This window comes from Dama dama, chromosome 24 (assembly GCF_033118175.1).
Source record: "Dama dama isolate Ldn47 chromosome 24, ASM3311817v1, whole genome shotgun sequence".
Taxonomy (NCBI): domain Eukaryota; kingdom Metazoa; phylum Chordata; class Mammalia; order Artiodactyla; family Cervidae; genus Dama; species Dama dama.
In genome coordinates this window covers 54,776,167-54,792,463 of record NC_083704.1, presented here as the reverse complement: position 1 = coordinate 54,792,463, position 16,297 = coordinate 54,776,167, and the positions used below count along the sequence as shown (strand labels likewise).

Sequence of the window (16,297 nt, the reverse complement as noted above, 5' to 3'; positions counted from 1 at the left end):
ATTAATAGTTACTTAACTATATTAGATATTTTTATATCCAAAATATTTCAATGTGTAATCAATATTTTTAAGGTATTAATGAGATGTTTTACATTCCTTTTTTATACTTAGTTTTCAGAATCTGCTGTGTGTTTTATACTCAATGGACCAGCCACGTTTCCAGTGTTCAGGAGCCACGTGTAGCTGGTGGCTCTCACCCTGGGCCATGCAGGGGGAGACTTAATCCAACTCAGGGTAGATATTTTGGGCAGGAACACTTAGAGGGTATTAACTGCCTGTGCTCAACTTGGAAACCATGAAAGTTGCTGCAGTCTGAGTTTCCTCCTCTTCTTTTTCAGGCTCTGGGTGCTCTGGGATGGAGCAGGTGTGCAGAGGGTGAGGACCCAGTTCTGGGACCACGTCGCTTGTTTCCCTTCTTGGAGAGACTTACCTGCCTGAACAGACTTGAGCCGGGGATGAGGATGTCTGTGGGCCCGGCGCTGTTGCTTCCCCTCTGGGGGAGGACCTTTCTCCTTCTGTTGTCCGTGGCCGTGACTCAGTCCCACTGGCCCAGTGAACCCTCGGAGGCCGTCAGGGACTGGGAGAACCAGCTCGAGGCGTCCATGCACTCAGTACTCTCAGACCTGCACGAGGCTGTTCCCACGGTGGTTGGCATTCCTGATGGCACGGCCGTCGTTGGACGCTCATTTCGAGTGACCATTCCAACAGATTTAATTGCCTCCAATGGAGAAGTCATCAAGGTGAGACTGGATAGAAGCTGTAACTGAGGAAGAATTCTCATCTTGCAGTTTAGTTTTGATTTTAGTGTTAGTTTTAGGTTATTTTAGTTTAGTTTTTCAATTTTCTGGCAATTCTGAGCTCAGTTCTTTCAGGCCCTGTCAAGTGTTCCTTCCTTAAGAGAGGGACAGCTGCTGACATTCACTAGAGGGTCCCCATGTTCCTCAGAGTAGCATCCAAAACCTTTATTCTTACTCCTGTTTTGAGAGTGTCACTATTAAAAAGCTTTTACATCTGTTCTCTGGAAGATTTTTTTGGTCATCAAGTTAGGGATTTGGTGGAAGGGCTTGTGTATAAGGAAGCAGTCTCCTTTCATTAACCATGGAATTAAACCCAAGAAATATGGAACTTTTAAATGCTTTGAAAATATTTTTTTAAATATAAGGTATAAGTAAATATCAAGAGTTTTGCTGTGCTTGGGTGTTCTGTGTTTACTAATATATTCGGTTCCTTAAGACCCAAAATTGGTACATAAATTTCAGCCTCGCCTCATCTCCTTTGTTCTCAAGCAACCCAGAGAGCAAGGGAACCTGAGATCTATGTAACAGAAGAGTGATGGCCGATGAAGGATGGAAATTTGGTGCAACGGGAAGCTTCTGTGTGAAGGACCATCCCTTTAGGGTTATGGAATTTCCCCTAGCTCCTGAGTGAGTTTGCAAGGTGGCTGTGTGAGTGGGTGGGGTATACCCCTCAGGCTCTGAGCATCTCCTAGAGCAGAGGTCAGCACACTTTTTAAAAAGTCAGATAGTAAGTATTTTTTTGGCTTTGCTGGCTGTACGGTTTCTGTTGCAACTCCTGAACTTGGCCAGTGCAGTATGAAAGTAGTCACAGACACTGCACATGAATGCGCGTAACTCTGTTCCAGTAAAACTGTACTTTTAAAAACTTTACTGAAACTGAAATTATGCTTTCATATAATTTTCACATGTCAAGTAACGCTGTATCTTCTTTTGATCCCCCTACCAATTGTTTAAAAATGGCAAAAAATATGTCTAGCTCATGGGTTGTACAGAAACAGATGGCAGCCCAGATTTGACTCATGGCCATAGTTTTCTGACCCTTGCCCTATAGCATACTTTCCTCAGAGACATGACTTGAATATGAATTAAAAATATTCCAAGATCTATACTTCGTTATGGTAGTTTTTATATCGGTTTTGTACTTAGACTTCTACTTACACATAGTGTTCTGGAGATTTATTGGTATATTTAAAGCATCAAAAACAGTGGTCTGAAACAGCCAGTTTGTTTTGTTCACAATTTCGTGGCCAAGAATTCAGGGCTTTAGATCTCATCTGGGGATCTCATTTCTGCCACACTAGTTAGAGTGGCTCGCCTGGGCCTGGAGGACCCATTTCCAGCGTGGCTTGCTCATGGCTGGCAAGGTGGTGCTGCCTGTTGACGAGGAGCTTCGCTGGGGCTGCCCATCAGAGTCTCCGTTTTCTCCCCGTGTAGACCTTTCCACGGTGCTTGGATTTCCTCACAGGGACAGTAGCTTGGTTGTACCTGTGTACAGGTATTCCTTGGAAGACGGAGTATTCCAAGATACAGGAAGTGAAAGCTGCCCATCTTAAGGCCTGGGCTTGGAACTTCCTTTGTACTCCGTTGGTCAAAGCAGAGCGGGGCTCTGATGAGTCTTCACCAGCTTGCCCCTCTCTGACCCGCAAACCCCGGGCATCTAGATTAGAAATGGTCACAAATTCCTTACCACTCTTCCCACTGAGAAGTGTGTCTCTGCCCCTTGAATCTGGGCAGGTTCACTCCTCACCTGGCCCTCCTTGTGCTCTCTTCCTTTCCCTTTTGGCCCCTTCTCTTTAGGTCACAGCTTGCTCCTAGGGTGGCCTCGTGTTCTCAGAGGTAGACATACTTCTGAAGATCCTAGCTCACTTCCATTGGGCTCCTTCTGGCTTGTTGAGTCTCTGCAAAAGATTTCCATGTAATCTTCATAATAGCCCAGTAAGCCAGATTCTAGTCTCACTATTAGATGAAGAATGGCATTTTTGGAAGTACATTTCTTACCCAGCATCACATTTCATCTTTGGAATATCCAAACCCTGTAGTGATCGATTACCCGTGTTCTGTTGGCCACTGGAATGTTGTACATGGATTAGTCTTGACCAGAGTTGCCTTGAGTTGATACAGTGAGCTGGCTATTTGCCGTAGCTGGCAGAGAGAGGTTTAACAGGCTTACTCACCAGGGGAGCAAAGAGATTTTATTAGGAAAAGAGGATTTTATCTGAGCGTATTTATCTGTGGAAAGCAGACCATTTAGTAGCTGATTAACCTGTAGAAAAACAGATGAAAGTGTGTGACTCTTCGTCCCAAACAGTCTTAACATCAGGGTTGTGTGGAGGTGGTAATCAGATCAGAAAGCCTGACTTCAGGGACTTCCTTGGTGGTCCATTGGTTAAGACTTCACCTTCCAATGCAGGGGGTGTGGATTCGATCCCTGGTTGGGGAGCTAAGTTCCCACATGCCTTGCTGCCAGAAAACCAAAACAGAAAACAGAAGCAATATTGTAACAAATTCAATGAAGACTTTAAAAGTGGTCTAAAAAAAATCTTAAAAAAACTCAGAAAGCTTGACTTCATTCTTGGAGTTTTGGTTTCCCTATGTGTAAAACAGGATTGAAAAGTCTTTACAGTAAGGGAGTTTTTTTCATGCTGTTAAAATAACAATGTATAAATCTATAGGAAAGGGAGGAAAAAAAACTCTGGTGGTTCCTACCAGTAACATACTTGTACATCATTTTCTGCATTCATCAACAAGTATCCATGTCACATAGGCACACAGACATTTTAGACAGACCTGAAATCATACTTTTTAACCTTTTTTTCATTCACTGTACTTTTGAGTTTTTCTCCTTTGTCATTTAAGTATTCTTTGGGAGTGTAGCTTTTAATGGCTGCCCAATATTCTTGGGTATGTGAGGAACATTTCAGATCTTGGTCCCAAGGAGCCTTGTTGGGGTGACTTGGGACCTCCAAGTCATGTCCATCAACATGACTATCAGCCAAAGTAGCACTCGCTCACCTCTTCCCAGGCGCCCTGCCTCCGTTCTTAACCCCTCAGTCTGTTCTCCATACGGAGGTGAGACATCTTTGTAAAGCTAGAATCGGCTCAGAACACGCCTCCCCACCCCCCTGCACTTAGGGTTAAGCCCTGTTTGATCTGGCTTCTGGCCTCCCCTCTCCCCTTGCCTTGTGCTTGCCATGTCTCAGCACAGCGGCCCCTTTCTGCCCCACAGATACGCCAAGCTCAGGACCCACCGCAGGCCGCTGGCTCTTTTTCTGTTCTGTCAGCATGGGTACAGCCGCCTCTTTCAGGCTCAGTTTCAGCATTGGAGCCCTTTTCCTCCACCCTGACGCAGGCAGATTTCTCAGGTCCTATGGGGAGAGGTCCCACAGAAGCCAGCTTTGCCTTTGCTGAGCAGATCCGAAGCTGTTCCAAGTAGGCCATAGTGTAAGTGACCCTCCTGACTTCCCTCAGGATTGGCGCCCGCTCCCTAAGGGCGCCTGTCCTCTGACTTGAGTGAGTGTACGAATGGCTGAGGGCTTCCCAGGTGGCGCTAGTGGTAAAGAACCTGCCTGCCAAATGCAGGAGACATGAGACGTGGGTTCAGACCCTGGGTCGGGAAGATCCATTGGAGGAGGGCATGGCAACCCACTCCAGTATTCTGGCTTGGAGAATTCCGTGGATAGAGGACCCTGGCAGGCTAGAGTCCGTGGGGTTGCAGAGAGTCGGACACGACTGAAGTGACTGAGCATGCACGCAAGCAGGACTGGCTGAGGAAGGTGATTATATGACAAGACCTTGGCGGTCAGAAGTCTTTGCGTCTCACAGAACGATTGGGCTGCCCCTCTGCGGCCCCCCTCAGATGTCTCATTTTGGTAGTGCCCTCAAGGATGGCTTTTCATCGCTGCTTCCCTTCAGCCTCCTTGTCTGGAGACAATGTGGAATTTCTCCCGGCCCAAGATGTCGGCAGACTGGGAGCAGCCCTTCCTGGGACTGTGCTCTCAGCTGCTGGCATCGGCCCCCAATTGTTCCCCGCAGAACAATGGCCACTCTTTTTGGCCAGGAAGGGGAGCTCATGAAAGGAGCATTTCTTTGGATGCTTGAGAGCTTTGCGGCCACCCCGCCTGCGTGAGATGAACTGCAGTTTCTTCCTGCCTCAAGTGGGTGTTCCCTGGCTCTGAATGGCTCCCTTGTGAACAGGGCACACCGGGAAATGCGGGTTGGCGAAGGAAGGCATCCTTGGGGGTGGGTCGTCAGAATGGCATTTGCCCAGACACATCAGCTCAAATACTGACTGAATATATAGGCTTCTATGTTTTAGGGGGGAAAAAAAATTACTGACGATGACTGAAAGAACACGACAGAGTGAAATGGTTGATCTCAGGGCTTGGGATTGACGGCCTGATTCTGAGAATTTTACTAGTGGCTATAGTTATGCTCAGCTGTCCCTTACTTTGGGAGGAAAATGATGAATTTTTGTTTTTTTTTTTTTTCAGATGAGAACAGTTAACATCAGGTAAAATGCTTCGTAGTTCAGACCAAAGGGTCACCGATTAGGCTGGACAAGTTGTATTCAACTTGGCCTTTGTGGCATGGGACGTGTTGTGGTGTGAGCTTTGAATGTCATGCAGCAGGACCAATGATCATGTTTCAGCAAAGCAAAGTGTGTCCACCCTGGTTCCTTCACCTGTGTGGGGGCAAAGCCTTGGCCCTTTGACCTCCAGTCAGAGGCTCTTCTTGTTGGCATGTGCCATCTCCCCACAGCCTAGCCATGTGACTGCCCATGTGCATCATTTGCAGAAGTTGAGCTTGGCCGCAGAGCAGATTTGTCTTTTTGTCATAGTCCACGGCCAGATACAGGCTCACCCCGAATCTGAGTCAGTGCCATGGCGGGGGCGGGGGCCCAGAAACTGGAAGCTGAGTCCATCAGAAGGACTGTTTCCTTCACCCCGAGCAGCACAGGAGCCCACCGCACAGTCGCTTCATGTGCCAGTACCTTCAGGGTGTTGCCTGTGGTTCCCAGTCGTAGACAGGTGGCCTGTAGCTTTTCTGAGGGGAGAAGGGCTGAAGGGTCCAGGAACCAGTGAGCAGGTCTGACGGAAGGCAGGGGCTTAGCCAGGGCAGGCTGCTCAGAGGCCCAAGCAGTGTGGTGTCACAGGGCAGCAGTTTGTGCCTCTGTGAAATGGGCACCTGAGAATGCCCTCTGCTGAAACATCGGTTAGGTATTCAGGGAAGGGCCCAGGCCGATCCCCTGGGACTGTCCTGGCTCAAGGTGTTGGTTGGAAGGTGCCAGAGGACCCTGCAAAATGCTTGTAGTGTCAGGGACTTCTCACCGAATGAGGAGAAGTTTCTTGATTATACTTAATTCTTAAGATCCCTCTTTGCTGGCTGTCATCAGCCCCTCCAAGTGACATGAGTATGGAAGTGCTCATCCATCTTTCTGAAGTCTCTGCTTGCCGTTTATAAGTCCTGTAATACCTGCATGGATAAGATACCACTTAGTGGGTTCTGAATGATAAAACTTAGGTTTTCTTGGTTTTAGGAGGCAGTGATCATAAGAATTAATTAGGCCCTAGTGAGAGTCCAACTCCTCAGTTTTGTCTTTCATTTCTGTCTAGCTCTGCGTCCCAGACTGGGCAGATACTTGCTCTTTGTTGAAGGGCGAAGTAATAGAAGCTCCTCTGCCCATTTGTTCTTCTAGGTGTGGAAGGATACCGATTTGGGGTGAGAGACTCTGCGTATGTTGCATGGTGTTTAACACAGGTCTTTTTTCATACTGCGTGCTTGACAGGCTTACTGTGCAAGAGAATGCACCAGATAAGCAATTGGAGAGAATGTCTGAGAACTGAACAGGAAGTCAGTTACTAGTCATTTGCTAGTATAGGCTGAGGCATGACCAAAACCTTCCCATTTGGTAGTTCCCCAGTCCTTGGTCATGGTGATTAACTGCGGGCATCACAGGGCAGATAGTCTTTAGAACTCCTTGTGGGTCTGCTCAGGTTTTGTGATTTTGATTCAGTGATTTGATTCCAATGTTTTTGATCAAGACCTGTAAAACTGGCTGTATCGCTGTTCAAAATCTTGTTTTCCTCCGTGCCGGGCTTACCTTACATCTCAGAAGCATGGTCTCTCTGAGGGTTGCTGAAACTGACACGTTTCTGGCTCTTTCTGGGTGACCTGTGATCTGGAGCCTGTGATGTCAAGTCAGGCTTCCTCCTGCAGTTTCTGCCTCCTGTTCCCATTGCCTGAGGTCTCCTTTCCAAGGTGGCTGCTTTAGAAAGTCAGCAGGCCTTGCATTCCACAACTCTCAGGCTGTGCTGGTATTTAGTAGGGTGGAGGGAGAGGGCTGGGTGACTCAAAACCCTGGGGGAGTTCCATGTCCAGGACAGCCTGTCACCCTAAATGCAGGTGCTGCTGCTGTGAGCACTTCACACAGAGCTCTGATTCCGGCTTCTTGCCTGCCTAGGAATGGCAGAGCCTAGCAGCTCTCAGGGGTTAGTCGTGACTGGCTACAGTACAGTGAGCACAGAAATTTCTGTGCCCGTAAGCGAAGGATTCCGAGGATAGTCAGAATCTCATGTGCAAATGGGCCGGGGTCAGTCGCACCTGTTTTAGACTTGGAGGAGGTGAGTGCTGGCTGTGGGCTGTCACTGACAGTGGATTCTCCCCGCCCCCATGCCCCCTCGATGTTTTCATCCACTCTTAGCAAACAGGTCTTAACAGGTAAGCAAGTCCCTGAGGGTCCCCAGCCTTGGCCTGCTTCCCTTAGAGGGCCCTGGCTTCCTCTTCCTATGGCCTCTCCACTCTCCTTTGATGCTTTGAGTTTCTGCTTTGGGCTATGAACAGGGAGACAAGGCCTCAGTGTCTGCTGGGTCCGAGGCCAGTTGGGCAGGACGATAGGGGAGTGGAGCCTGGACACGCCCTGGACCCATTCCTGTGGCTGTGAGCCTCACAATGTGTGCTGTGTCCTCCCTCAGCCCAGAGGGGTGGGCAGGGAACCGGCACTGGCTGAGTCCAGCGTGTGCCTGGCCCTGTGATCATACAAGGTTGGCATCTTCCCCCTGTTTTTAGATATGAGAAAACTGAAGCTGGATGAAGCTTCAGACTACCTGGAGCTGGGAGTCAGCCAAGAGCTCCTGAAAATGGGGCTTCCCCTTGGGTAGGGTGTTATTATAGAGATGAGTCCTGGCTTGTCACGGGCGCTGTGTCTCTGAGAAGGAACTTTCATATCCTGCTTCACCCTCAGGCCCTAAGAGGAAAAGTGGTCTGGAACTGGGAAGTTTTGAAAGCTGGGGAGGATGTCTGGAGTTCCCGTGGACTCGGAGGGGGTCTCCTGCTTTGTCAAGGTAGAGCAGGTGTTGCATCTCAGAGCGTTTCCTCGACTGAGGGCCCTTGAGAGGGAGGGGCAGCTGGTGGAATCCTTGGGGACGTGGACACTGCCAGGCCTTCAGGCATGTTCAGACTTCCCAGTTCAGGGACTTTCCCTAAAATGGCCTTAAACGCAGAGGTGCCAGCTTACCTGTGTCTTGGCTAGGTTTCTTGTGGAACTTGGATTTGTTTTGCTTCCTGTGGCCCCTCTATTAAAATGAATCAGTGCCAGCCAAAGTGCGGCCTGGATCTGATTGCAGCACCAAGACGCTCAGAGATGCATGGACTTCAGTCTGTGCACGTTAGTACCTCTCCTTCCTGTCTGAGAAGGACCCACGACACTGGGGACTGTTTGCCTTAGGGCTCTAGATCCGGGGGGAACACCTGCCCTCTGGCCAGGGCTCCGGGACTCCGAGGAGCGAGAATTTGCAGAAGGGAAGGCAGGTGCCGGTTGGAGTGACTTGGCTCTGTTTTTCTGACTTGGCTTACGCCATGTATCTATAAAGCTGAGGGTAGACCGTAGTGAAAGAATTCATTTCCATAACCAAAATAAAGCTACACAGTCTGCTCTTCCATCTCCTGGTTTGAGATTGAGCATTATAACTTGCTTTTTGGTAAAACCTGGGGTTTTCTTTCATGTTTGTTATTTATGTTAACACATTATTAACATGTTAAAATGTTCCTTGGCATAGTCTAAAGAAGACTGGCCGTGTGGGGAGTCTTGGCCAACCTGGGTTTATTCCTTGGAAATGTCTGACAGCAGAACTGTGGCTCTTGGGGTCAGCAGAACGAGAAGCAAGGAGGCAGGGTGGCGTGAGGAGGTGGGTGCCCTTCTCTGTCATAGACTGCCCTTACATAACCGAGACGGACTTGAAAAAGCACTGGGACTGCTCATTCATGTGTGCTGCTGGGACATGCAGGGCAGGGCGCAGGCCTAACTGCCTGACCACTGAGGCTAGCCGCCTGGCAGCCACCTGGAGCCTCTCCTGGTCTCTCTTGCCCCTGTTCCATCTTCTCTACAGGTGGCGCCTGCTTGGCTGACTTCACCCAGAGCTCCATCTGGCCTTCCCTTTCTCCTTTTTCTGTCTTGCAGGTGTGCTGTCATCCCAGTGGTGGTCATCGGGATGGAGTGGGGTTAGGAGAAATGGCCGTGGGTGGTCGCAGAGCTGGGTCTACACCCTGGCTCAGCCACTGTCTTCCTCTCAGCACCGCAGTCCCTCCCTCACCCCTGGGAAGCATCTCATGGTCCCCTGACTACTCCATTTGGCCTTACACCTTTGCTTCACATTTTTCGCAAATCTGGAGCATTCAGCCTTTGCTTTACATGTTTATATGTGGATATGGCAGTTTTTGTATTTAGCATACATGAACTGAAAAAATTTAAAGCATGGGTTTTTCGGTCAAAGCAGTTGTAATAAGTAGCTAAAAGTAATAAATAATTACTAGCTTTTTTGTTGTAATAAGTAGCTTTTTTGTAGCTAAAAAGATTGTAAGGGAAGAATATATTTAGTATTTTCCATGGATTTGAAGACACCTGTGTTTACAGTAAAATAACTATACAGTTAATACAGTATATATTTTACTGTATATAACTGTATACAGTAAAATATATTTCTGATATTGACTGCATTTGCAGTGCATGGTGAGTGATGAGATGGGTGATTCTTGATGGGTACAGTAATTAGATGGAATGTGTTCACAGACCCTCAGTGAACTCAGTGGTTCAGAGAGCAATCAGTAAAGGGCAGCTCCTAATAATGTTACATGTCTCCTCATGGTTTGTTTGCTGGAGGTGGGAAATCTGTTTGTAAGCGGGGTAAACTTCGGGTCTCTGATGAGGCTGATGGAATGGCGTGCCACGTGGACCTCCACCTGGGGCCTGGCTGGGAAGAGTAGGTACAATTTCAGGGTCTCCTCCCCAGTCATGTAGCCACCTGGCTAATTAGAAGGAGGAAGCCAAAAAGAGGAGGAAGCCTCAGGAACCAGGGCCCCTGGGGAACCCAGCAGGCATAGCTCTGGCCTTCCTGCCACAGCGAGGGAAGCCTGTTAAGGTGTCCCTCTCCTGAGAAGCAGTGACCACGAAGGGCAGTCCCTGGGCTGAGGCTGGCAGTGAGACATACCGTCTGTTGGCTAGCGTGTCTCTGCACTGGATAGACAGGACAGTAGAGCTGAGTGCCTTGAGGCAGACCACAGAGTGGGTCCCCCCTTTCTTGCACGGGGGGCAGGAGCAGGTATTTCCCAAAGGTGAGAGGAGTCATAGGTGGGGCCTGGACAAGAGGTGAGTCTCGTTTCCCTCTTGTCAGCTGACGGTGGAAGTTTTTATGGTGGCATTCCCTTGGGGGGCTTTATGTAGTACCAGTCACGTCACAGTGGAAGAGGACTTCAGCCCTGAAATAAGTCTGGGAGGTGCTGCTGGGTGGAAAAGGGGATGAGTTCCGGAGGCCTGCTTCTGCGCTCCGGCTTTCTGAGGGCAGAGGTGAGCTCCGTGTATTTCCCAAACGAAGCCTATTACAGAACTCTCTCTGAGAGAGACCAGAGGTCCTTGGGATGCCTTTGATAAACATTCTTCTTAGAGCCATTGTTTCCATTTCCCCCTCTCTGGGCATTGCAGTTTTGCTTGAGATTTGAAAAGCAGGGTTAACAGGGACATCAGCTACAGCTAACCAGATGTGCCCCACCGCACAGGAATGTAGCGTGGCATTTGTAAAATGAGTCACTTGGGGGCACTGAGCTGTCCCTGCACCCCACTGTGTTTCTGCTTCTGGGCAGGAAAGGCACTCCAGGCCAAGCGTAGGACGTCAGCAAAGTTGTGGTGTCTGTGGAGGGCCAGGGGAGAAGTCTGAGGTGAGGGTGGAAAGGAGTGCTGAGGAAGGAGACCCTCGGGCTGGATCCTGCAGGCAGAGTGGGTGAGCAGGTGGCAGGCATGTCACTGGTGTAAAAGCCTGCAACACGCTTGAGCTCTGCGGCATCAGTCCTATGCCAGCACTGCCATCCCCCCACTGTGTGACTATCTTGGGCGAGTCATTGGCCTTCCACGCTAGCCCACCGGGCGGCCCCAGTCTTTTGTGACAGGTGAAGCGGAGGTGGTTCCTCCATCAGGAATTCTGAATTGTACCTCAGGCCTGCTCCACAGGCTAGGCCCCTGGTTAACTGTTGTGATCACGTGATGCAGTGAGCGTAGCGACTAACTCACACCGATGTCTCTCGTAGGTATCAGCCGCGGGGAAGGAGGCCTTACCGTCCTGGCTGCACTGGGACCCGCAGAGCCACACCCTGGAGGGTCTCCCCCTCGACACCGATAAGGGGGTGCATTACATTTCAGTCAGCGCTGCACGACTCGAGGCCAACGGGAGCCACGTCCCCCACACTTCCAGCGTGTTCTCTATCGAGGTCTACCCTGAAGACCACAGCGAGCCGCAGTCGGTGAGGGCGGCCTCACCGGACCCCGGCGAGGTGGTGTCCTCGGTCTGTGCTGCCGATGAGCCCGTGACCGTCCTGACAGTCATTCTGGATGCTGACCTCACCAAGATGACCCCAAAGCAAAGGATCGACCTGCTGCACCGGATGCGGGGCTTCTCCGAAGTGGAGCTGCACAACATGAAGCTGGTGCCCGTGGTGAACAACAGGCTGTTTGACATGTCGGCTTTCATGGCAGGCCCAGGCAATGCAAAGAAGGTGGTGGAGAATGGGGCCCTACTCTCCTGGAAGCTGGGCTGCGCCCTGAACCAGAATAGTGTGCCTGACATTCGTGGCGTGGAGGTCCCTGCCAGGGAGGGTGCCATGTCTGCCCAGCTCGGGTACCCCGTGGTGGGCTGGCACATCGCCAACAAGAAACCCCCTCTCCCCAAACGCATCCGGAGGCAGATTCATGCCACACCCACGCCTGTCACGGCCATTGGGCCCCCCACCACAGCCATCCAAGAGCCACCGTCCAGAATTGTGCCCACCCCCACATCTCCAGCCATTGCTCCTCCAACTGAGACCATGGCTCCTCCGGTCAGGGACCCTGTTCCTGGGAGGCCCACAGTCACCATTCGGACTCGAGGTGCCATTATTCAGACCCCAACCCTTGGCCCCATCCAGCCTACTCGGGTGTCAGAAGCTGGCACCACAGTTCCTGGCCAGATCCGCCCAACAATGACCATTCCTGGCTATGTGGAGCCCACGGCAGTCATCACCCCTCCCACGACAACCACCAAGAAGCCACGAGTGTCTACACCCAGACCGGCCACACCTTCTACTGACTCCTCCACCACCACCACTCGAAGGCCGACCAAGAAGCCGCGGACACCCCGACCGGTGCCCCGGGGCACCACCAAGGCACCCATCACCAGACTGGAAACTGCCTCCCCGCCGACGCGCATCCGCACCACCACCAGCGGGGTGCCCCGCGGAGGGGAGCCCAACCAGCGGCCGGAGCTCAAGAACCACATCGACAGGGTGGACGCCTGGGTCGGCACCTACTTTGAGGTGAAGATCCCGTCGGACACCTTCTACGACAATGAGGACACCACCACTGATAAGCTGAAGCTGACCCTGAAGCTTCGGGAGCAGCAGCTGGTAGGCGAGAAGTCGTGGGTGCAGTTCAACAGCAACAGCCAGCTCATGTATGGCCTGCCAGACAGCAGCCACGTGGGCAAGCACGAGTACTTCATGCACGCCACAGACAAGGGGGGCCTGTCGGCGGTGGACGCCTTTGAGATCCATGTCCACAAGCGCCCGCAAGGGGACAAGGCTCCTGCACGCTTCAAGGCCAAGTTGACAGGTGACCCCGCAGCCGTGACGAACGACATTCACAAGAAGATTGCCCTGGTGAAGAAGCTGGCCTTTGCCTTCGGGGACCGCAACTGCAGTACCATTACCCTGCAGAACATCACCCGGGGCTCCATCGTGGTGGAGTGGACCAACAATACCCTGCCCCTGGAGCCCTGCCCCAAGGAGCAGATCATGGCGCTGAGCCGGAGGATCGCCGAGGATGACGGGAAGCCTCGAGCTGCCTTCGCCAACGCACTGGAGCCCGACTTTCAGGCCATGAGCATCGCAGTGACGGGTTCCGGCAGCTGCCGGCATCTCCAGTTTGTCCCAGTGGCGCCACCCAGGAGGGTGCCCTCAGAGGCACCAGCCACGGATGTGCCAGACCGGGACCCTGAGAAGAGCAGCGAGGACGACGTGTACTTGCACACGGTCATCCCAGCCGTGGTGGTGGCGGCCATCCTGCTCATCGCAGGCATCATTGCCATGATCTGCTACCGCAAGAAGCGGAAGGGCAAGCTCACCCTGGAGGACCAAGCCACCTTCATCAAGAAGGGGGTGCCCATCATCTTTGCGGACGAGCTGGATGACTCCAAGCCCCCGCCCTCCTCCAGCATGCCGCTGATCCTGCAGGAGGAGAAAGCCCCCCTCCCCCCTCCCGAGTACCCCAACCAGAGCGTGCCCGAGACCACTCCCCTGAACCAGGACACCGTGGGAGAGTACGCGCCCCTGCGGGATGAGGATCCCAGCGCACCGCCCTACCAGCCCCCGCCGCCCTTCACAGCCCCCATGGAGGGCAAGGGCTCCCGGCCCAAGAACATGACCCCCTACCGGTCGCCCCCTCCCTATGTGCCCCCTTAACCCACAAGCGCCTGGGTGGAGGTAGGGGTAGGGCAGGGCCCTGGAGAAAACACGGTGTTGTCTGTGGAGACCGGTGGCCTGCAGACCATCGCCCACTGGGAGCCGACACCTGACCTAGCACACACTGACACACACACGGGGCCTGGACAAGCCCGCCCTCTCCGGTCCTCCTAAACCCCAAAGCCGCTGGAGAGACTTTGGGGACATTTTTTTTTCCTTTTACTTTTTGCCTAACAGCTTCTTGTTTGTTCATAGAAAATCCTTCGCTGCGTTTGTCGAAGGCTGGCTGGCTCTGAAAGCACCGTTTGGGGTAGAGGTAGATGGAGGGAGCGAGGAACCGTGAACGAGCCCGCAGGCAGTGCTGGGCGGCCTCCTGGCGGCTCTCTGCGTTTTGCCTTTAACACTAACTGTACTGTTTTTTTCTATTCACGTGTGTCTAGCTGCAGGATGTAACATGGAAAACAGTAGCTAAAGATTAAATTCAAAGGACTTTCAGACGTTAAGGTTAAGTTTTTACATTTAATCTGCTGTTTACCTAAACTTGTATGTATCATTTGGGGGTGGGTATGGGAAATTGCTTTGCTAAAAATAAGCTCCCAGGGTGTTTCAAACTTAGAGAAGACCAAGGGACAGTATTTTTTATCAAAGGAATCCTATTTTTTCACACTACGTAAACTTGGTTGCTCTGATACCCCAGAGAGCCCGCCTGGGGGCCTCCTGGCCCTGGCTCAGGGGCCAGGGCCCTGGTGCTGGGCTTGCTGTCCCACTGTTGCCAGGGGCTGGAAGCTGGAGGGGGCCTCTTAGGCCAAGGACATCCACACCCCCCACCCCATGCACGCTAGCGGCCCACCACCAAGGGGTCTTCATTTCCATGGAAAGGGGACTCCGAGAGGCGGCGGTGGCCGTGGCCCCCAACCTAGGTGCTCCAGGGTGGGCCAGCTGCTCGTGGGGACGGCTGGGGAGGTCGAGGAACTCGACCACATCAATCTGTTTTCTTTTATCCTTCTTCTGTGTGTGGTTCCCCCCCCTCCCCCTCCCCCTCCCCCCCCTGCCCCAAGGTATATCATGGTTTTTGAAACACTCAGTGGGGGACATTTTGGTGAAGATGCAATATTTTTATGTCATGTGATGCTCTTTCCTCACTTGACCTTGGCCACTTTGTCCCAGCAGTCCACAGCCCCACCCTGACCCACATCACCCCCTTCTCTGGCGCTCCAGTCCCAGGCCTCGGGCCTGAACAGCTGGGCAAGGTCTGGTGGCTGGGAAGGAGTGCCAGCAATAGTTCATAGTAAAAAATCTGTGGGCTCTCGAAGCTAATTTTTTACTAAAGTTTTTATACAGCCTCAAATTGTTTTATTAAAAAAAAAAGATTAAAAACGGTGATGCTTACAGCAGTTTGTACAAGCTCTTAGTGTTGATTCCATGGGACTGACGGCTTTGCTCATTTTGATTTTTTTCCCCACCCCTTCTTTTCCTAATGGTTTAAATTCCAGAATTACACTGGGGCTCCTTTTGCCTTTTTTAGCAGAACGTCCATCCATCCATCCGCATCTCTGTCCTGTGACTCAGGGGCACCCACTCAGTTTTGATTCTCCTCCTTTGGAAGAAACTGTTTTGAGCAGGACTTCTTGATGTCTGAGTTATTTTGGGTACCTTTTAGGGAGGAATGCCTTTTGCAATAATGTGTCCCTTCCGTGATCAAGGGCGGGTGGGTGGACCCAGGCTCCCAGTGCACGTCAAGCAGCCACTTCTAAGCCATATTGACCGTTTTGCAGAGGATTCGCGTGTGCTGCCTCAGGACGGGAGGGATGGTCAGAGTGGAGGGGTCTTCACTCTGCCCTTCTCTGGAGGGCGTTCCCCTGTGCACCTCCTCCCACAGGGCCCAGCCTTTCTCTGCTGCCTGGCCCACCGGTGGGGTGAGCGGTGCCCCCCGGTGGGCGGAGCCTGTAGTGAGGGCTCGGTGGACCTGTGGTGACTGGCCCTTGTGCCTCCATGTCTTGATCCAAGCTGGAGTTCCCCCAGTGCCCCAGAGTCAGGAGCGCAAGCTGGGTCTGACCTGGTGGGATGATTTTTTTTTTTGATGACCTCGCCAAAAAGATAAACAATTTCCAGTGTTCCAGGTGAGGGCTTTGAAAGGCCTTCCAAATAAGCTCCGTTGCCCCTAGCAACCCCACCATTGGGCATTGCCATGCAGAGCCGTGGCTGGCCCAGAATGGCCTGTTGCCATAGCAACAGGAGGCAATGGGGCAGTGAACAGAATAACAACAGCAACAATGCCCTTGCAGGCAGCCTCCTCCCCTGAGCGCCTGGCTGGCAATGGTCTTTGGACTCTGTGAGACAGAGAGCCAATCTCACATTCAAGTGTTCACCAACCACTGACGTGTTTTTATTTCCTTCTATATGATTTTAAGATGTGTTTTCTGCATTCTGTATAGAAACATATCGAACTAAATAAAAGCAGTGTCTTTATTACAATGCCATTGCCTCCAAGCATCTATTTCCCTGGCCCTTACACCACTTGAGTG

At 51.7% G+C, this 16,297-nt stretch overlaps 1 protein-coding gene across 5 annotated transcripts in view; it reads left to right on the top strand.

Moving 5' to 3' along the window:
• The window catches only part of DAG1 (dystroglycan 1), a 49,200-nt gene extending 32,951 nt beyond the window's left edge, over positions 1 to 16,249 (top strand). For all 5 annotated transcript variants that reach the window (XM_061128595.1, XM_061128592.1, XM_061128594.1 and 2 more), the window contains 2 exons: positions 339 to 740; positions 11,370 to 16,249. In XM_061128595.1, the coding sequence (XP_060984578.1) occupies positions 456 to 740; positions 11,370 to 13,772 (2,688 nt within the window). In that variant the 5' untranslated portion in view covers positions 339 to 455 and the 3' untranslated portion in view covers positions 13,773 to 16,249. The remainder of the gene's footprint in view (positions 1 to 338; positions 741 to 11,369) is intronic.
• The last annotated feature ends 48 nt before the right edge of the window (positions 16,250 to 16,297 follow it).